Source organism: Mus musculus, chromosome 11, assembly GCF_000001635.26.
Source record: "Mus musculus strain C57BL/6J chromosome 11, GRCm38.p6 C57BL/6J".
Lineage (NCBI taxonomy): Eukaryota > Metazoa > Chordata > Mammalia > Rodentia > Muridae > Mus > Mus musculus.
The window spans coordinates 46,979,471-47,001,588 of record NC_000077.6 but is presented as its reverse complement, the minus strand read 5'-3'; the positions used below and the strand labels follow the sequence as shown (position 1 = coordinate 47,001,588).

Genomic DNA, 22,118 nt, shown 5'->3' with positions numbered 1-22,118 from the left:
CCTCATAAACTACGCTCTAAACATGCCACCTGATTCATCCAGCCAACAACTTCAACATTCTTCTCTAGCTGATCATGTCCAAGGCCCATGCCTGTCTCCCTATCACTTTAAAACACTGCAGTGGGCTCCAGTGTAACCACCCCAACTATCAAGGATGGAAGGAGAGATATGCAAATACATATGAAAGCTGGTTAGTTACTACTCAATTTATTTATTTCATGGCTGGAATAAAAATAGAAGTTTTCAATTAATATCCAGCAGAGAACCATTTACTTTCATTTTAAATGGATCCATTTACATTAAGTAAAATGTCTTTGAACACAAATTAGATACTTCCTAAATTTTACATGGTTATAATTTATATTCAGTAAGTAGAGCCAGTTACAGGGCAGCATTGAAAATGATGAAGGCATTGTGGTTAGAATACTGGTTTTGCTGCTGGGTCCTGACTGTGTGATCTTAGTGAAGTTTGGGAGGATTGATCTATCTGCAAAATAGTAATAATAGCATGATTAATGACTTTCTTCTAGAATACTTTCACACAGCACAGTGCCTTCAGTATATAAGATTTCTAACCTGTAAGTTTTTATTAAAAAACTTTTAGAGAAGCTCAAAGTATAACTATATGGCTATGACATATTACCAGCTTCTGGGTGGCTCACATATTTTGTCCCTGCACCCCCCCCAAACCCTACATACCATGCTTATGAGTGGATTTGAGTACTCTCAAAGATGTCTGCTGAGCGTCAGCCTGCGTGGTGAAGAATGGTCACTGTCACCACTCGACTCAGGGGCCAAGACGTTTCTTGAGTTATGATCATGACCAGTGGTGTATTTCGTTGCTGTCAATATTCTCTGTGTGTGTGTGTGTGTGTGTGTGTGTGTGTGTGTGTGTGTGTGTGTGTGTGTGTGTGTGTATCTTTCATTTGATAGTTTAACTCTCTAGTTTAACTCTCTTATGATACAGAGATTTTTTTTAAGAGAGTTAACATGGCCAACTTAGTTATAAACTTAATGACAAGAGTCTACTCCTAGCTTCCAGCCTAGTGTCCCCTTCTGTGACACACTGGACTATGGGGCTGAATTGACTTCTAAACTGGAACAAAGCTAGAGCGTTCATTTAATTGAAAACTCTAAGTGCCATTTGTGAATTTCTTCATTTTAATTCCTCATTATAATAATTGATAGCCTAGCCCCCTGTTACACAGAGTCAGGTTAATTGGATGAATATTTAAATGTTCTGAGAACATCAGGTCTCCTTGTAAAAAGTTAAAAAAAAAAACCCACTCAAACAAAATATGTTAATATGGGAATATATATATATATATATACATATATATATATATAGTTTATTTGATATTTAAATAGATTTGTTTCCAATTAGTTTTAGAAGAAAGAGAATGGATAATATAATGGCTTAGGGACAAAAAGGCACTGGAAGGATTATCAAGAGTTTCCCTCGAAGCCAAGTGTGGTGGTGCACGCCTTTAATCCCAGCAGTTGGGAGGTAGAGGCAGGCAGATTTCTGAGTTCGAGGCCAGCCTGGTCTACAAAGTGAGTTCCAGGACAGCCAGGGCTATACAGAGAAACCCTGTCTCGAAAAACCAAAAAAAAAAAAAAAGATTCCCTAGAAACTACAGTCATGATAATGGCTTCATGCATAGTACCTGGACAACCTTGAGACCAAGCACCTGGTCTTTGTATTCCAACATAGTTCAGAAACTGTAAACTATTGAGTGACAGCATTTGTGATACTTTATGACCTCTGGCAAAGGAAAATGAGCAATTTCATAGATAATACACATTAATGTCAGTCTCAAAGACCTTGAAGTTTTAATAAATCTTTAAACAATAAAAACCAGGATGGAGGAAAAATGAATCACTTTGGTCCCTTGAATATTGGGAATTAAAACCTTTCTCTGGACTCAGGTTCTTTGCGAAGTGTATCATGTGACAGCTATGACAGGTTGTTTGTTGTAGACATTGAAGTCTTAAGCAAAGCCAGAGAGAAAATAAGAACAGAGAAGTCTACCAGCCATAAGCAGGTTGGGAAGGAGAATAAATATATTATTAACACGTTGCTTGTGTTACTGTGGCCTGTGTGTATGATCTGACTAAAGCTTTACCCATACATCCACACTCCCTAATGGTCCTATGAGGAAGATGCCATTATTCCATATTAAACATAACGTATTTAGCTTAGCTTCAACTCCTCTAAAATGAAACACCTAAGACAGCACAATGTATACAATCAGCCACCTTTAACCCAATGGTCTATGTCCTCTTTCAAGAAGCTGGAATGAATGACCATAAAGTAGCAAAAAATCTATAGTATAATAGAAGAAACAATAACCCTTTTGAAACATTTAAAAGAGGAAACTCTTGTCTTCATGGGGAAAAAAAAAACATGAAAAATATGACTCCAGTGATACTTTCTTTAGGTGTTAGTTCAATATGGGATATTATTAATGTGACTCCTAATTCTATCATAACTCAACATCTAAAATAAGATTAAATTGTTTGAAATTGTATATAAAGAAGTCAAGACAAAGAAAGAGCAGTTTGGGCCTCTTGACTTTGCTCAAAATGTAGCAAGACCATTGTGTAGGTAACAGATTCTAAAAGGAACCCTAAATTAACAAATATTTTTGAGCATAAAACCTCATGCTGGATGGAAACCTGGTAGAATCTCCACACTTAAAGACCTTTATTCTTCAATAGGAGAGAAATTAAAATAAGTAATCAACAAATTGCAAGCTTGTTTATTGGCATGAAGGAATGTCACTGATGGATAAGAGTAGTTAACCAGGGAACATCTCTAAAAGGTGATATTTATGAAAGACATGAAGGATGAGAAGGAAATAGGCATATCAACAATATTGTACCCACTATGTACCCGCTGCAGGGTGACCCAAAAGACCACATGAGTCCACTGACTGTAGAATGTTTTCAACCCGCACCAGAGTGACTAAAGAAAACTTCAGAATATCCAACATTCCTAATTTTTGAAATAGCAGATATTTATCCATGGAATAGCAGGTTACAGAAGGGTGAGGAAAGCTACTTTTCAACAATCAGGACCATAGAATATTATAGAATATGCTACCTTGGACTCAGGTGACTTTAATTACATCTTCTCTCTGGGCCTGTGGTTTTGGCCACACTTTTAAAGTCGTCTCAAGATCATCATTCATTCTCAAGAAATGAAGTTGGCTGGTGATTGTCAGGTGGGACAGAGAGCCTGAACAATGTCTTGTGTACATATATAATATGGGTTCACCTGTGTGATTTCCATATGAATCTGCCATTGAAGTTTAAAATGAAGGTGCATTTAAAAGCCCTGCGATTCTGAGGTTCCTTTGATTGTCTCTGAGAAGGCTTAACTAAAAGGATAAAAGATGAGTCAGGGGTTAACCAAAGAGGAATCCAGACATGCCATTATGAGTTTCAACCCAAAAGTAACTAAAGTAATATGACAGCATTATGTAATATGATGACAGGCAATATTATGCTTTTAAAATGGTCTGGCAGCAAAATAATCAATCAAACATCCATCAGTCTTTTAAATACTTTTTTTGAATTAAACTAATATATATTAGATGAATGAAAAAATTGAGAATTATACATACAATTCAAAAAGTGCCATAAAGAGTATCATCTTAATAGGCACAGACACCTTTAGAATTCAGAATCTCATTGATTATATATATATATGCATATGTATAATTTTTTATTTGCAAATCAGTGTGATTTGCAAACACACACACACACACATACACATATGCAGAAAGTCATTACATTGGCAACACAGAAGTACACTGAAAATCTTCATTTTATCAAGGAAGCCATAAAGGACATATACAGATGTAGTGTTATAGGAGTATAACTGAGCTGAAAATGTCTTGTCGGTTAGTGACATTTTAGCTCTCATACCACCATCATTATGCATGTATCTTCTGCAATGCTGCTGTAAATCTATCTACATATGGCTAATCACATAAAGCTATATACAATTCTTATAAAGTTATGTGAAGTACATAATACTTGATAAGTGACTGGCAATGATATCTTCAATCTCACTCTTACATTGATAAAAGATATAGGTTGACTGATTGAGGTATGCCATGTAGAATTGTGTACATATAGACGACATGCACATGCTTGTACAGCAATGACACTGCCTACTGACTTACTCCTCTGAGTATATCTCCATCATTAAGTGCCATGTGACTGTACATTAACTTACCTACTTTGATTGCCCCTTAACTTATGTCTCATAGAAGCTGTATAGAATTGTCTTCCCAACAGAGGCATGGTAGAGTTCTAAATTAAGTGCAAAGATCTGCAACACACACACAGGCAGGCCACATTAGTCTAACACCTGATTCTTTACACTACCTATATGCAGTGAAATTTTAAAAAACACATGCATGCCCTCTCATTCTGATATATTTGGGGTGCAGGTTGAACATGCCACAGTCCAATCTTGTCATGTGATTCTGTCCTCAGTGAAGTTTCTCAGCTACTCGAAATGACCAAAGCTATACCAATTTTACAATACTTCTCACAACTTTGGGCTGAATTCTTTCCCTTTCCATCGTAAGTTCCTCTGATTATTCTTTTTCCTTCAAAGTTATAAAACATAGACTCATCTCAGGTATTGATGTTTTCTGGGAGCCTCTGGTGCTGCCTCTGCCTCTCTCGACTCCCACTCATGTTACTTGCTTTTGACTGTGTTTTGAAGGTCGCTCCCCAGTATAATGAGAGCTACTGTCTCTATTCTCTGAAGATGGAAGCAGAATATGATCTAGAAGCTTGTCTCGGTTTGGAAGTGATTAATGTAGATTCTGATGATGAAGGAAATGAAAACGAGAAATCTGGCTAAGTAATCACCGTTCCAACAAAAACAATTTCAACAAAAAATGAACCAGAGACAGCAAGAACAAACTGATAATGCCAACCACAAATAAATTATTCCCGACTTTCAAAAACAGACCTTGTGATAGCACTTAAAGTTTTGTGGGGGATTTGATTCATGAGACTTCTGAATATAACTGAGATGGAAAGAGGACACACTTCCTGCCCCACCTGTCACCGGTGCTTAAAAAGGAGTATGAGCAGAGAGGGAAAAGGTTCAGATAAATGCAGAATTGTGCGTCTGGTAGACAAACTACTCAGAGCTTCATAAACATAGACGACATGACTAATTTTCTCTTTGTCATGTTCCTTGGGCCAAAGACTGCATGTTTTCTAAGAAGAGCTGTTATACTACCTCAAAGAACAATGAGCCCTCAGTTGTACATACAAAGCATGCATGGATGGTGCATATGCATACTCACATGCAAAGGAAATGATCTCCATACCACAAAGCTAGCCTACCAGTTCCCAGGATGACTGTTCTCTATTCCCACCACCCAAATGCAGCTGACAGTCCACGGAAACTCACATTTTCAGTAGCTTCTTTTGAGTTAATATCCATGGGCTGTCATCTCAGCAATGCAGAAATGTGCCTGCACTTATGACTGAATATAAGCCTATGATTCTTTCTGTCTTTGTATAGCATTCTTTTCCATTTGACATCTCCATCTCAAAAAAAAAAAAAAAAAAAAAAACAAAACCCAGCAGATCAAACATGTCTAAAAGTAAACCCATGAGTTTACAACCTTAGAATCCACTTACATCTTTTTCTTTTCTCAGTAGCTGAAGCTCCCTACCTACTAGGTACAAAATCTAAAACAATGGAAATCAGCTTTGATTCAATGTACCATCAAGTACATGTCCTACACTTCTGCCATCCACACAACTCTATAGTCAGAGTAACTGCATGAATAAGAGAATAAAGAGGAAGAATAGGATAGAAACTAATAACAAGGAATTGGCCTCCGCAGTGAAAGGACATAACAGCATATACCAGTCTTCTGTCTGCAGATGGGAAACTGTTGTTTTGTTGTTGTGGTGGTGTAGTTTCATTCTGAAGGCTCTAACACTGGGAATCAGACAACATAATTCCAGTCCAATGGCAGACAATTGGTCTCTTAAGCAGGCAGGCTTAAGAGTTAGCTCTTCTTTATTTAATTCTTTTGGGACCTTCTATTGATTGTATGAAGGCTGTCTGCATCAAGGACAGTCTTCTCTACTTAGCCCACATATTCAGAAGGTGATCTCATTCAGAAATATATTTGCAGGTATTCTTTGTGTAATGTTTGGGCAAGTATCTGGGCAATCCATGGTCCAGTCAAATAGATATGTAAATGTGACAAGAGTAATCATCTCAACATCTAGATGGACTTAAGTTGCCCAATGTCTCTTTCCATATATATATATATACATATATATATATATATATATATATATATATATATACATACACACACATATGGAGAGAGATTCAATTAAATTATACATGTATATATACATATATATTCAATTACATTATTTATTTCTACCTCTCAATATTGCAGTATGCTTTTTTTTTTAAGTACACTGTAGTGTGTCTTCAGGCACTCCAGAAGAGAGCATCAGATTTCGTTACAGATGGTTGTGAGCCACCATGTGGTTGCTGGGATTTGAACTCAGGACCTTTGGAAGAGCAGTCAGCGCTCTTAACCACTGAGCCAGCTCACCAGCCCCCGCACTATGCTTTTTTATTTTAAGTTGGTTCATTCAGCTTACATCTCTACTTTGTAGTCCAATATTGAAGAAAGCCAGACAGCACAGGAACTAAAACAGAGTAGAAACCTAGAGGCAGGATCTTATGTAGAGACCATGGAAGAGTGCTTCTTACAGGATTGCTTAGCCTCTACCAGCCCAGGAATGGCACCACCCACAATATGCTAGTCCCTCTACCATCAATGGTTGATTAAGAAAATGCTCTACAGATTTGCCTACAGCCAGATCTTATTCTCAAGTGAGGTTTCCTCTCTCAGGCAACCTTACTGACATAAATCTAGCCAGCACATACCCTATATCAGCTCAGTGTGAGCAAATCTTAATCAATTGACTTTGATTCCTTCATTCCCTTGTCTCCATTATCCCTATTCCCACTCCCAACCTAGATTACATTATTTTTAAATTATTATTGTTGTTGTTTATATCCCAACTACAGTTTCCTCTCTCTTTTCTCTTCCCGGTCCTTCTTCCTACCTCCTCTCTACCTACTCCCCTATCCACGTCTCTTCAGTTTCTCTTCATAAAAGAATAAGTTTCCAAAGACTGAATTTCTTTTATCCTACAAAATTTCCTCTCCAAAAAGTCCTTGGACATCTATTCCTTTATGAGGTTCTCTCTCATCCTTAGGATGTCAAATGTGAGCCTTTCCCATATACCAACTCTTCCTGACACCCAATTCATGCATACTTATGGGCTCATACAATGTCCAATGTTTCTCTATCTAAGACTCTACCAGCATACACAAGGAACTATTACTACAAGTCATTGTTAACAAGTGAACTCCTTAGCTCAAGAAATAAGTTCACCTCATAGACAGCTGTAGCCATGGCATTCTGCTTTGTACTAGGAATTCAATGAAGGTCTGAAGGTCAGGCTAGGGGTGAGGTCAGTGGTAAATTAGTTGCCTGGTATGTGCATCATCCTACACCAAATCCCCTGCACCAGGAAAAAAAAAGAAACAAACACAAACAACAAATATTATCTTTTAACCAAATGATGAACTACTTCCTAATAGACATTAAGCACCAAGCCAACCGCTGCCAGGACACAGTTCCATGTCACCTAATAAACATGTGCTAAATCAGTCCATTTGCTCTATACTTGGAAGAAATGTTAATTCAAACTAATTTTGGTGTTAGCCTAGACTGCCTTTCATTAAAGCAAATCTCACAATGGTTTTTCTCTAGGTGACAAAATATTGCTGCTTTTCTGAGAGAAAATGTCTTCAACTGCAACTATTTGATTCATTTCTTAGACTTTCAGAGTAGAACAAAAGCTGTTCTGCATAGATCCTTGTGACTTGGAATTTAATGGCATTTCTACAAATTTGGGAGCTTTATTTGTGAAGTTAGAAACCTACTGCACACTACGAGGTTTTGAGATCCTGGAGGGATGACTGAGCAGTTAAAAGCTTAAAGTGCTCTTCCAGAGGCCCTGAATTCAATCGCTAGCCCTAAAGTCTGGCATCTCACAAGTACTGTGGCCCAAAAGGAATATGATGCATTTGGAGCACACACACACACACTTAAAATAAAATATTTTGTTAAGTCTGATGTTTCAGAGTAACTCTTGATTTACAAGCTAAACCGATATAATTAGGAAATCCCTGTTTCTTCCTACTGTTCTCACATGCTTCTTACATTGCTCGAATTTCTGTCATGCAGGTTGGAAATACTTCTGTGGAATATCGTGTGCTCAGTACAAATACAGGCATTTACAACAGGAGTGGCATGGCTGGCTAGACTTATGTTTCAGCTTTTTAAGCTGTAATTGCAATTCCTATCATTCTTTTCCTGAATTAGTCTGGCTGATGATATTAGACAAGTGATCATCACCATCTCCCCTGAAGAGTTGGAGTGTAGTATCAGGTACAGTTAGAGACCACCTCCTGGCTCACTTTGTTAACATGAGACTCCATTCCAGACTCCCCTGACTCCCTTAGAACCCTCCTTCAGCTTCTCTATGTCTTGGGCACCTCTTGGGTACATGCATAATGAAAGGCACTATTTTTTTCCTCTGTTGAAGCAGAGGCTTAGGAAGTAAGAGACTTTGTTTTGTTCTGCTGATCTCAGGCTCTGTCATCCGGTTTAACTTTGCATAGACTATTGAATTAACTCTACCATGAATAGTTAAATTCCTACAATATACATATGTGCAGTCCTGATTTTAGAGGCTCTACTTGATCCCTAACCAATGATCTACTAAGGAGCTTTCTAGTGCATGGGCAACTCTTAGGTTAGACAGCATTTACAAAAAGTTGCTGTATCTCTAAGTATAAAACAATAATGCCACCTTAAACATGATGTGACTGCAGCATACGATGCCAATTATCACTTCTTTTAGAAGGTCAGAAACCTGGAATTCAGGCAAAGCATTGTGGTAGTATATAAACTGATTAGTTCAAGAACCAAAGAAAAATGGGGACCCAGGGACTCTGAGGACCGAGGGCAGCTTAACAGCTTTTGCTCAGCTGTATGAAATGCATCTTCATAGTCTTGGCTTAACCTATCATGGGACCAATACATGTCTCAAGCCAACTGAAGGGATGTATCTAAGAAGAAAGAACACCAGTGAAACCTGTAGTGTTTTAACATTTGATAGAGGGTTTCCTAGTTTACATTCTATTGCAGTGAGAAAACATAATGACCAAAACAAAACTGATACCCCGAAATACCCAACCCACGGTGGAAAGGTTGAATTGAACTCATTCATCTCCTCACCACCCTTGATCCTTTAACCCAAAATCCTAAAACAGGTGTCACCTGTCTTGAACATGCCCATGACATCACTTTAATTCAGCCCTTGAACTAGTTTGTAGCATGAGTTCAGAGTCTCCAGATAAGCCTAAAATCTCAAGCAAAGAAATTAGCTCTCTGTGGGCTCAAGCCAAGGGTACTAATTGTGATCATCTACTCTACATGAAATTATCATAAATGCATGTCTCAAATAATTTCTTCAGATAAAGACCCAAGAAATATAAACCCATAGTTAAAGAGGACAAGAGACACAGAAACAAGGCCCATGAACAAGAAAGCAAGCATAGAGCTTCACTGTCATGGAGACTTCAGTTATGGGAGTAAGCAGAAAATAAAACAGGTATTCCTGCCATGCATAAAAAAATGAAACTAAATGATATAAAGTAAAGGAATATTTAAAGTGGCTAATAAATTAGAACATGAACCAAACAAAATATCTATGAATAAAAAAATAACCTCACACAGAAAAACCCCAGTGGATATGAGGAGAAATGGGTAAAGATAAGTCAATATGAAAATATATTGGAGAATTATTCAGAAAGCAGAGTCAGAATAATAGACATGCCAGAAAGATAATGTCCAGTCTAAATGAGAGAGAGAAGATGTGATTGGAAATAAAGCAAAAATAATTTACAAACACATACCTGCCAAATGCTGTCCAGTGAGGATAGACACTAAATCCTAAATTTATAGTATACAAACATTCAGTTAGAGAAAGTAAAGGTAAATCCATATATAGGGGCTGGGAAAATGGCTCAGTCAGTAAAGAGCTTTACCACACAGGCATGAGAACTGAAAATCATAAGATAGTAAGTACCATTCATAAAATGTCACTCATTATTATTGTATGAGCGCTGGCATCCACATGCTATGGTGCCTCTGGGGAAATTGCAGGAGAACTTCCTTGGGTTTTAGTTCTTTCCTCTTAAGGTAGGCTTCCAGGAGTTAACTTCGTAGTCATTAGAGTTGTGCAAGAAGCATGTATCACAACTAAGATATCTCAACCTGTGCAGAAGATACCACTATACTGTCATAAAAGGAAACTCAGAATGACTATTGTGTTGCACAACTATCTGTAATAGAGAGGATCTGATCACCCCCAAAATTTACATTTGTAATGTACAATGTATAATCTCAGCTTCTCTGAGTCTCAGTAGAGGTGCAGCTCAGCCAAAGCCTCTACTTCAGATCTTTTTTTTCTTTTTTAGATATTTTTCTTTACTTACACTTCAAATACTATCCTGAAAGTTCCCTACACACTTCCCCCACCATGCTCCCCTACCCACCCACTTCCACTTCTTGGCCCTGGTGTTCCCCTGTATTGGGGCATATAAAGTTTGCAAGACCACAAGGCCTCTCTTTGCAATGATGGCCGACTAGGCCATCTTCTGCTACATATGCAGCTAGAGACACAAGCTTTGTGGGTACTGGTTAGTTCATATTGTTGTTCCACCTATATGGTTGCAGACCCCTTCAGCTCCTTGGGTACTTTCTCTAGTTCCTACATTGGGGGCCCTGTGTTCCATCCTATACATGACTGTGAGCATCCATTTCTACTTCAGATCTTACAAGAGGCTTCAGTTGAGCTGTTGGCAATGGCTGTCATCTCATCAAATGTTTGACCAGAGGAAAACAGTTCCAAGCACACTATGGCCACAGGGAAAATTCTATGTCATGCAGACTATTGGTCTGGAGCAGAGGGTATCCATTGGTCTTATTTGGTCCTCCATAAGAAGCCATCCATATCACAGATGGTATGACATGTCATACATGAGGAAGTGGGAATAGAATGTAACTCCAGTCTTCTTAACATCCTAATTGGATAAGAGATAGACCATCACTGTTACCATATCCTATTTGTATAGACTCCTATATTGAAGGGAAGAAATTACTTAGAGGTATGAGTACCAAGCAGTAAGGATCAGTAGGGACAGCCTTTGATTCTACATTATCAGGCTTATTAAAGACACCTGTTTTAGAATCTAGTGATGTATATCTACTTATTCAAAGGAAAGGAAAACTTCTCAAAAATACTTGCATTAAAATGTTCATAGTAGTTTCTACAGACTTAAAACAACCAGATGTCTAATAAACGGAGTAGATAGACAAATCATGGTCCATTCAAGCAGTCAACAATTACAGAGCAACAGGAAGAATGAAAGACTGATGAACGCAACCACATGGAACAAAAGTGAATATCTCAAAAGTCAGAGAAGTTTAAAAATGGTGATGTTTGTTAGATGAGGTTTGAAAACAAGCAAGACTAATGTTCAGTGATGAAATAACGGGAGCATTGCCTTCAGAGGGAATCGTGTGGACTGCCAGAGCACATGGATGCTGATGATGTTGGAGAGGGTGGTGATTTCATGAGATTTAAAAATATATTAAAGCACATAATTAAGATCTGTGTATTCTACTCCATGTGGCATTTGCTTCAACTGAAAGTAATCTGAAGGCTGAGGAAATGGCTCTGTGAATAAAGTGCTTATTGAACAAATATGAGGACCTGCGTCTGGTTCCCCTCCACCCAGAGAAAAAGATGAGCAAGGAGGTGTACACCTCTAATTGTGAGGCTGAAAGATAGAGATAGGAAGCTCCGAGGGACTTGATAGCTTGTCTAGTCAAACAAGCAAGCTCTAAGTTTTGCAAGATACCCTCTCCCCACATATAAAGTAGAGAATGATAATGACACCTGACATCAACCTCTGGCCTCTTCATGAGTACATACTAGTGTGTGCACCCCCACATACCTACCATACACACATACAAATAAAGGCCGTATGAAATAAAAAGGAATCAATTACATAAGGCACACATCTGAAATATAAGGCACATATCATGGCTCAAATTTGAAAGTATAAATCTCCACCAAGAAAATATCAGAACAACTATAGCAATGGATGCATGAATTTTTAATGCATAGTGGGGGAGACAAAAGGGTTATCAAAATACTTGTTACATATTGATACATTAACAAGAAAGATAAACAACTGAAAGTTACTAAGTATCTTATAACATACCTCTTTTAAAATTAAAAGAAATCAGGGTGGTGTGGTGGCAGATGGATTTCTGTGAATTTGAGATAGGCCTGTTCTATATTGTAAGTTCCAGGCCAGCCAGAGCTACATAGTGAGACCCTAACTCAAAAAAAAAAAAAAAATTAAGCAAATAGCACAAACAAGGGTCTAAAAATAATAAGCAAACAAACAAATAAACCCAAGCAGAACCTAGACAGTTAATGTAACATAAAAAATAGGGTGCCAACACCTGAAATACACAGGGTCATGGAAGGTTTTAAAAAATTGACATTAACAGACCCAAAAGAAAGCAGTTTCAACTTTTACAGAATTGATTTCATGCAGAAAACAGCTTCTATTCTAGGATTGTCAGTTCAAAGACAATGTTCAAAAGTTCAGAATCAATAATGAAAACATATAGAAGGCATATCTAGAAATCCATTCTGGGAGATCTCATATTTTTAGAAAGTTAGAAATAAGAATAGCTTTTGAAAAAGCTCAGAGGCCCCAAGAGTGATCACACTGCAATTTTTAAAAAGTCACAGATACATTATAAATATTCTTTGGGAATGCTATTAACATGCATAACAATGCATATACTTTAGAAAAGTAAGGATTTAAGAAATGATACATGTTAGAAGTTAGAACAACCAGTGAGTTATTCTAGCTTATTTGAAATAAAAAGGCAGGGAGGAATTCAGGGACTGTAATTCAATATTAAATAGATAGAACTGATGGGGGCAAAATTAACACTTTGAATCTTAAAACAACCTCTGGTGCTACAGTTCAAGGGACAACAGAGCTACAATGCAAAGCCATTAAAGTAGAAAAAAACAGATAAAACTTAAGCTTCTATGTGCAGTGAAAATATACAAAAAGGAGGGGGTGCTTATTAAAATCAACCTGAAAAGAATTCTAAAACATGTATCATGCTATATGTAGTTTAAAAAGAAATGAGGTCACAGATATGGTGAATATATATATATATATATATATATATAGAGAGAGAGAGAGAGAGAGAGAGAGAGAGAGAGAGAGAGTCACTATATAGATATATATATATATGTTGGTTCTATGCCAATACCAGTTACTAAGCGTAGCCAGCCACTGCACTTCCACAGATGCACATTGAAAATTATTCCTCTTAGGACTTGGCTCTGCCCCTTAGACTCTCCTTCTGGCCATTCTTGTCTTTCTTATGTTTCCTTCTTGGAAGTTTTTTTTTTTTTTCAGTAGCACTATTCACTTCCAAGGGCCAACAGAGTCCTCAACATTTCCACACCATTTCATTTTTATGCCACATAAGCAGATATGTTCTAGTCTTTGATCTGTGGGCAGAAATGGATGGATATCACTTTAAGGGTGTTACTCTCTTTATGGTTCACAAGGGCTTTTATAGGAGATTTTTCTCAGCCAAAGTCAAACAAGAGATTAAACTGAATAACAAAGGCCATCTGGAAAGGCCATGAAGCAGGCAGTAGAGTACCTTCTTGCTTCTACTCCCAAGAGATGCTCACACCCACCTGATTGTCACATCATCTTTTACAGTAGGACATTTTCACAGCAGCTCCCTTTCTTAGCATCCTGGTACTTACTTCCCAGGGTGTGGCTATAGGGCTAGCATTCAGCTTCAAGTTTACTCGTCTGCCTCAGAGCCTTTCTGGTGAACCAGGAGGCCTTAACTAATAGATAAGAATGATGTAAATTCTCGATCCATTCCTATCTCCTTGTACTAAGGTCAAATCTAAGTGGATCAAGGAACTTCACATAAAACCAGAGACACTGAAACTTATAGAGGAGAAAGTGGGGGAAAGCCTCGAAAATATGGGCACAGGGGAAAAATTCCTGAATAGAACAGCAATGGCTTGTGCTGTAAGATCAAGGATTGACAAATGGGACCTCATGAAACTGCAAAGCTTCTGCAAGGCAAAAGACACCGTCAATAAGACAAAAAGGCCACCAACAGATTGGGAAAGGATCTTTACCTATCTTAAGTCAGATAGGGGACTAATATCCAATATATATAAAGAACTCAAGAGGGTGGACTCCAGAAAATCAAATAACCCCCTTCAAAGATGGGGCTCAGAGCTAAACAAAGAATCCTCACCCGAGGAATACCGAAAGGCTGAGAAGCACCTGAAAAAATGTTCAACATCCTTAATCATCAGAGAAATGCAAATCAAAACAACCCTGAAATTCCATCTCACACCAGTCAGAATGGCTAAGATCAAAAATTCAGATGACAGCAGATGCTGGCGAGGATGTGGAGAAAGAGGAACACTCCTCCATTGTTGGTGGGATTGCAAGCTTGTATAACCACTCTGGAAATCAGTCTGGCAGTTCCTCAGAAAATTAGACATAGTACTACCAGAGGATCCAGCAATACCTCTCCTGGGCATATATCCAGAAGATGTCCCAACGGGTAAGAACACATGCTCCACTATGTTCATAGCAGCCTTATTTATAATAGCCAGAAGCTGGAAAGAACCCAGATGCCCCTCAACAGAGGAATGGATACAAAAAAATGTGGTACATTTACACAATGGAGTATTACTCAGCTATTAAAAAGAATGAATTTGTGAAATTCCTGGGCAAATGGATGGACCTGGAGGGCATCATCCTGAGTGAGGTAACACAATCACAAAGGAACTCAAATGATATGTACTCACTGATAAGTGGGTATTAGCCCAGAAACTTAGTATAGCGAGATATAAGGTACAATTTGCAAAACACATGAAACTGAAGAAGAAAGAAGACCAAAGTGTGGACACTTTGCCCCTTCTTAGAATTGGAAACAATCACCCATGGAAGGAGTTACAGAGACAAAGTTTGGAGCTGAGACAAAAGGATGGACCATCTAGAGACTGCCATATCCAGGGATCCATCCCATAATTAGCCTCCAAACGATGACACCATTGCATAAACTAGCAAGCGTTTGTTGCAAGCACCGTGATATAGCTGTCTCTTGTGAGACTAGGCCGGGGCCTAGCAAACACATAAGTAGATGCTCACAGTCAGCTATTGGATGGAGCACAGGGCCCCCAGTGGAGGAGCTAGAGAAAGTATCCAAGGAGCTAAAGAGATCTGCAACCCTGTAGGTGCAACAACATTATGAACTAACCAGTGCCCCGGAGCTCTTGTCTCTAGCTGCATATGTATCAAAAGATGGCCTAGTCGGCCATCACTGGAAAGAGATGCCCATTGGACAGGCAAACTTTATATGCCCCAGTACAGGGGAACGCCAGGGCCAAAAAATAGGAATGGGTGGGTAAGGGAGGGGGGGAGATTGTGGGGGACTTTTGGGATAGCATTGGAAATGTAATTGAGGAAAGTACGTAATAAAAAAAAAAAGAAAAAAAAAACTCAATACAAAATGAAAATGGTATTTAAAAAAAAGAATGATGTAAATTCTGATGCCTAAAATGACTATATTATATCTAATAAGTTCTCTAAGCCCTGCTCATATTCTCTTTGTCGAGGTCCTTTTCACCATACCGCCAACACTTCATAGATTCACTTATTGTGAATGGTAGGTATGAGGATAATCAACATATACGGAGTTTGGTGTCACTAATGTAAACTACTTAAATGTGAGAAATACTGTATGACTCCTGACAGAATGTGACATCTGCATGATGTGGCCATGTGTGGGGCTAGCTTCTCGCACTCCTCCATGAGCATGCCCTCATCAGTGCGATGTGAATAACATTTCTCTACTAGCATGAGAGGAAGTAACGTCCATGCAGGACTACTAAGCTTTGACTTTCATCTGACCCATGAGTTTGTCCAAGATTGCTAATCTCCTCTCACTTCTGAGACCAACCGGCAGAGAGCTTGGAACCATTTCCTCACTTTATCTTCTTTGGCTGTGCAGTCTGGCTCACTGGGGCAGGTTACCTGGAGTTTGGTTGCATCTTTGCTTCCATCAATATGAACCCTTTTCTTCCTACATCATGCCTTGGCACTATTTTAACACCGACTCCTGCCCAGCTCATCTGTGACATTATTGTCTTGCACTATTCCCAAGCTAAAGATCTTGGGCTATCTTTTTTTTTTTCTTCATTCTTTTTTCTATCTCTGCTTCCTCTTATTCCATACATTGACTCTGCTTCCTAACACACTTCCTCTCTTTTGTCAACTTGCTCCTCACCAACCCAGACTACCTTACCTTCTGGAATCATTTGTCTCAAGTGTTTCCTTCACCTTACTGGACTTTGTGGACAGATATAGCTCCTTAGAATATTGACGCTTTCTTTTTGAAACCTCTGTGGGAAAGAAATGTCTGCCTAAGTCAGTCAGACTGTATAGGAAAAACAGAAAAAAAGAGATAGTCCCAAACTATCTGCCTGTCTCAGAAGGGAGAGATCAGCAGCCTGGGACAAGCTTATGGGTCAGATGAAAGTCTAAGTTTGGTAGCAGAACTGCATCCACATTACACTGTTATTATTCTCAGGCCATTAGAAAAGCCTTATGCAAGTGAAGTAAGACATAATAATGGGCAGAAACTCACCTGACTTGGGCAACCTTAGTATAGGTCTTTTGAAGAGACTATGGGTTGGAGGGATTGTTGCCATACACAGAGGAGTGAGACCAGTAAAGAAGAAATGAACTAAATAAGTAGAAAGGAAGGCATTTTCTATGGAAGTATGGTGGGCCTGTTGTTCCTCTTGTAGCTCTGGTAGAAAACCTTCAAGGACAAGGCTGCTTCCCAGAAGCAATTGAGAACAGGGAGGGTAGAGGAGCCATCCTGGTACCTGTCTTAACATGATGGGGTTGCTCAGTGGTACTAACTCATTAGCCAATGTGCCCTTGTGACCATTTTCCTGAAGCACTAAAGGGGTGCCCTGCCCATGGATGGAGTAGTGAAATGGAATAGGTAGCCATCAGTAGGCAAAAAGATGATGCTGATTTTCAACACATTCCAAATATAAGAAAGTTGGAAAAGTTAAGTAGAGAGACTGACCTGAAGGAGAAAGGCAGTTCTAGAGCCACTGCTGGCTCCCACTCCTTAGCTGAGCTGTTCTCTCTGTGAGAGGATCTTCATGAATCCCTATCAGACCACACTGTCCACATCTGTAATATTCATGGGGCTAGCTGAGCTTTTCCTCATTAAAGTAAAATCAAACAAAACCTCTTAAAGGTATAGCATCTCCTCTTTTGCTATGATAATTAGCATAGAGCAAGGCTGGTTTTTCTTACAGTCAGTGAAATTGACTCACTTTTTCTGTATTTTCAAAATTCATAGAGATATGTAATAAGTAGTGCACCACAATCAAGATAGATATCAGAGTTCCTCATGTCCCAACTAGTTCCCTTCCTAGACCCAGGCAACCCTTGGTCTGTTCTAAATCTACATCACAAGGTTAGGCTCAAGAATCCATTTTTGTTGGTATAATATCAATACCAACACCAGAACAGGGTCACTGTCCCTAATTAAAAAGACTCAATATGCTCCAAACTCCCAAAAAAATTTTAGAGTGTCACTAAGATGCCATAATTTGAAGCATTTGGGTTTTTCAGATGAGGAATGTTCCAGTAAGGTCTACTTAGCTCTAGAAACTTCCAAAATCTGAAACACATTTGGTTCCCAAGAATTTCAGGTAAATAATATTCCATTCACATTCATACTATTTTAGACCAAGTCACATTTCTAATGCGCCAGGCCTGACTTGAATTTTATAGATAAAAAAACTGAGGCTTTGAGAGAGTTTAGAGAGTGAAAAAAAGAAAGAATGGCCTGTCATGGGTCTGAAAGCATTCAGAAATTGACCAGTCAATTAGAAATTCACATGGTCAGAAACTAACCATGAATAAATTTTAAGAAATAAGAGGTTTTATTAAATGCTGGAAAGGACCATGGATACAGGACCAGGTGCATTCCTAAGACTCATTCATGTTCACACTGTGGTACCAAATTATATAAGTAAGGGATTATAAAAGAAAAACTCACAAGGCTTTGTACTTCTGCCCTCGTGCAATCAGAGGCAAGCACACATCCTGGCGTACTTCCTGCCTACATGTGATCAAGCACACATCCTATGCAGTTAGGGCAACCAAGCTTGTTTACAGAAGTGAAGACATACAGCTTGTTATCTTATATGAACAACAGACACCAACATTCTAGGAAGTTATCGGTCCTTGATCAAGTAGGGCTTACAGGTTAGAGGCAGTTTTGATTTATAGATCTCTTAAACACAGTGATTTCAAATTAAACCATAATGTTAGCCTGCATAATAAAGGGAATATCTCATGGCTTCATTATAAGACCGTCTGACTCTTAGGTCTATTTCCTTACTTTAAATGATATAATTTTTATTCATAACTATATGTGCATAGGGTAGCAGGTAGGGAAGTATGTGCATGTGTGTGCAGATTATGGAGGAGAATCGAATGCATTAAAGATGCCCGGCACTGGAGTTCTGAGACATGGTCTTCAGTCCTACAAAAGCAGCAAGCATTCTTTTTTTTATTTATTTATTTTTTAATTAGGTATTTTCTTCATTTACATTTCGAATGCTATCCCAAAAGTCCCCCAGACACCCACACACACTCCCCTGCCCACCCACTCCCACTTCTTGGACCTGGCGTTCCCCCATACTGAGGCATATAAAGTTTGCAAGACCAAGGGGCCTCTCTTCCCAATGGCCGACTAGGCCATCTTCTGATACATATGCAGCTAGAGACACGAGCTCCGGGGGTACTAGTTAGTTCATATTGTTGTTCCACCTATAGGGTTGCAGACCCCTTTAGGTCCTTGGGTACTTTCTCTAGCTCCTCCATTGGGGCCCCTGTGTTCCGTCCTATAGCTGACTGTGAGCATCCACTTCTGTGTTTGCCAGGCCCCTGCATAGCCTCAAAAGAAACAGCTATATCAGGGTCCTTTCAGCAAAATCTTGCTAGTGTATAGAATGGTGTCAGCATTTGGAGGCTGATTATGGGATGGATCCCAGGGTATGGCAGTCTCTAGATGGTCCATCCTTTTGTCTCAACTCCTAACTTTGTCTCTGTAACTCCTACCCTGGATGTTTTGTTCCTAATTTTAAGAAGGGGCAAAGTATCCACACTTTGGTCTTTGTTCTTCTTGAGTTTCATGTGTTTTTGCAAATTGTGTCTTGTATCTTGGGTATTCTAAGTTTCTGGGCTAATATCCACTTATCAGTGAGTACATATCATGTGAGTTCTTTTGTGATTGGGTTACCTCACTCAGGATGTTTTCCTCCAGGTCCATCCATTTGCCTAGGAATTTCATTCTTTTCAATAGCTGAGTAGTACTCCGTTGTGTAAATGTACCACATTTTCTGTATCCATTCCTCTGTTGAGGGGCATCTGGGTTCTTTCCAGCTTCTGGCTATTATAAATAAGGCTGCTATGAACATAGTGGAGCATGTGACCTTCTTACCAGTTGGAACATCTTCTGGATATATGCCCAGGAGAGGTATTGTGGGATATTCCGGTAGTACTATGTCCAATTTTCTGAGGAACCACCAGACTGATTTCCAGAGTGGTTGTACAAGCCTGCAATCCCACCAACAATGGAGGAGTGTTCCTCTTTCTCCACATCCTCGCCAGCATCTGCTGTCACCTGAATTTATGATCTTAGCCATTCTGACTGGTGTGAGGTGGAATCTCAGGGTTGTTTTGATTTGCATTTCCCTGATGATTAAGGATGCTGAACATTTTTTCAGGTGCTTCTCAGCCATTTGGTATTCCTCAGGTGAGAATTCTTTGTTTAGCTCTGAGGCCCAGGAGCAAGCATTCTTAACTACTAAGCCATCTCTCCAGCCTATGTTTGTTTCCTTAACTTTGGTCTGATTGTGTGACTTCAAAAGATCCAGATAGTAGGACACAGAGGAAACAGTCTAGAAAGCTGGGTGCTAGAATTCTCTTAATTTAAAAAAATAAAAAGAATAACAGTAATCACAAGGGAGGAGAGATACAGGTAAGAATTTGATAAATTTTACTAGTAAGAAAATAAAATCATCAATTCAGTATAACATGAGGCCATGATCCAAGAATACCTCCCTCACAACCTTGGTAAAACGTGGAGAAACTAAAGCCTAGAACTGTTACACTCTGATACAGACATGTATGTCTGTAAAGCAAATCTAGATAAATTTGATGAAGTACTGTGACTGCTTCACTGCCCCGAACTTCAGCTTCTTAAAATTCCTAAGCAGGGAAGAGGATCTTTAATCTGTGGCTTGTATTTCAGGTTGGAGTCCCCAACCCGATCTCTAGTGATGGAAGCCCCAAAAGGAGTAGAAATAAATGCAGAAGCTGGCAATATGGAAGCCATCTGCAGAAGTGAGCTGAGACTGGAGTCCAAGGATGGAGAGGTAAGGAGTAGGAAGGACAGAAATTGGGAGTCCACTGGTCCAAAGGCCCACATTTCCCTTAGGCTGGTTAGCACTGAGATTAATATCAACCCATGAGAGGGTTGAACATCATGATTATAAATTAAAATCCATAATATATAAATGTTATGATTAGTTATTTATGAAATACTTGGATAATACTGTGTATGTATCACAAGTGCAACATTATGTGACTGAAAATGAACACGATTTCCAAATTCTCTCTTCCCCATAGCCCTAAAATAAGATTTAGTTCACCCACATAATTAAGTTGTATGTCATACCCATGTGGCTGAAATGAATAATACACATGAAATTATATTATGTAGTGTTCTTGGGTTTTCTTTGAGCTACCCCAAGTCAGAATGAGCCAGAAACTAACAGGGTCCAAGCAGATGGCCAAAGAATAACATGTTGACATTCTTCACCCCAACACAACTGGGTCATTGAACACAAATGTCACTTGTCGTTTCATAGATAAGTTAAGCTAAGTTCTCCTAGAGGCAGGAGTCTGATTTGGCTGCAGATGATGAAGAGACTCAAGGTTACCTGTTTTTATTTAAGAATGAAAAGAAAGTGACAACCTGACTTTTTAAAATAAAATGTTATTCTGTCTTGCCTGCCAACTACCTAATTAGCAGGCATCTGGTTCACCCTGAATCATTATAGCCACTCAGTGAATATTTAAAAAAAAAAAATGTTTGGTAGATACTTGTTTTGTTTTGTTTTGTTTTAAAAGAATTTGTCCGATGGGGCCTTCCATCATAACAACTGCCTCTTCAAATAGCCACGAACTGCCAGCCACACTCATAAAACCTGAAGCCGCCTCATCTAGGCAGCTCCCAGCCACTCAGACGTGACCTGTGGAGGAGGCAGATATCACCAAAACCTAATGACAACTTTCACCACAGCTTATCATATATATGTGGCATTTCTGGAAGTGTATTCTGTTGAATATCAGTGCCACCATTAGAAAAAGAAAGCAAGAGGAAGGGTCACTAACCTTTTAAGTCATGGATAATACTATATATTCTACTGTCTTCTGAAAGCTTCATACTGGTCATAGACATGCAGTGTCCTGAAGTAATGAAAACTAATGTGTCATTTCTCGATTTTTGGACTCTATGACACTCTCTTAGTTGGTATATCACACTTTTGAAAAATGCTGCTATCTAATATTGCTGGAATATAGGCTTGTGTGAGGATAAAGGCTGTCTTATCTCCACTGTCAACATGGTTCAGCACACAGTAGGCACCTTCGAGGCTTAAATTTAGTGGAATAGTCAGCTTGCTGAGTGTCAGGAACTTGGATAGCAGCCTCT

General features: G+C 38.9%; 1 protein-coding gene across 3 annotated transcripts in view; it reads left to right on the top strand.

Moving 5' to 3' along the window:
• Nucleotides 1-22,118, top strand: part of Sgcd (sarcoglycan, delta (dystrophin-associated glycoprotein)) — a 1,018,375-nt gene that overhangs the window by 987,863 nt on the left and 8,394 nt on the right. For all 3 annotated transcript variants that reach the window (XM_006533307.4, XM_006533306.4, NM_011891.5), the window contains one exon: nt 20,655-20,778. In XM_006533307.4, coding sequence (XP_006533370.1) covers nt 20,655-20,778 — 124 coding nt within the window. The remainder of the gene's footprint in view (nt 1-20,654; nt 20,779-22,118) is intronic.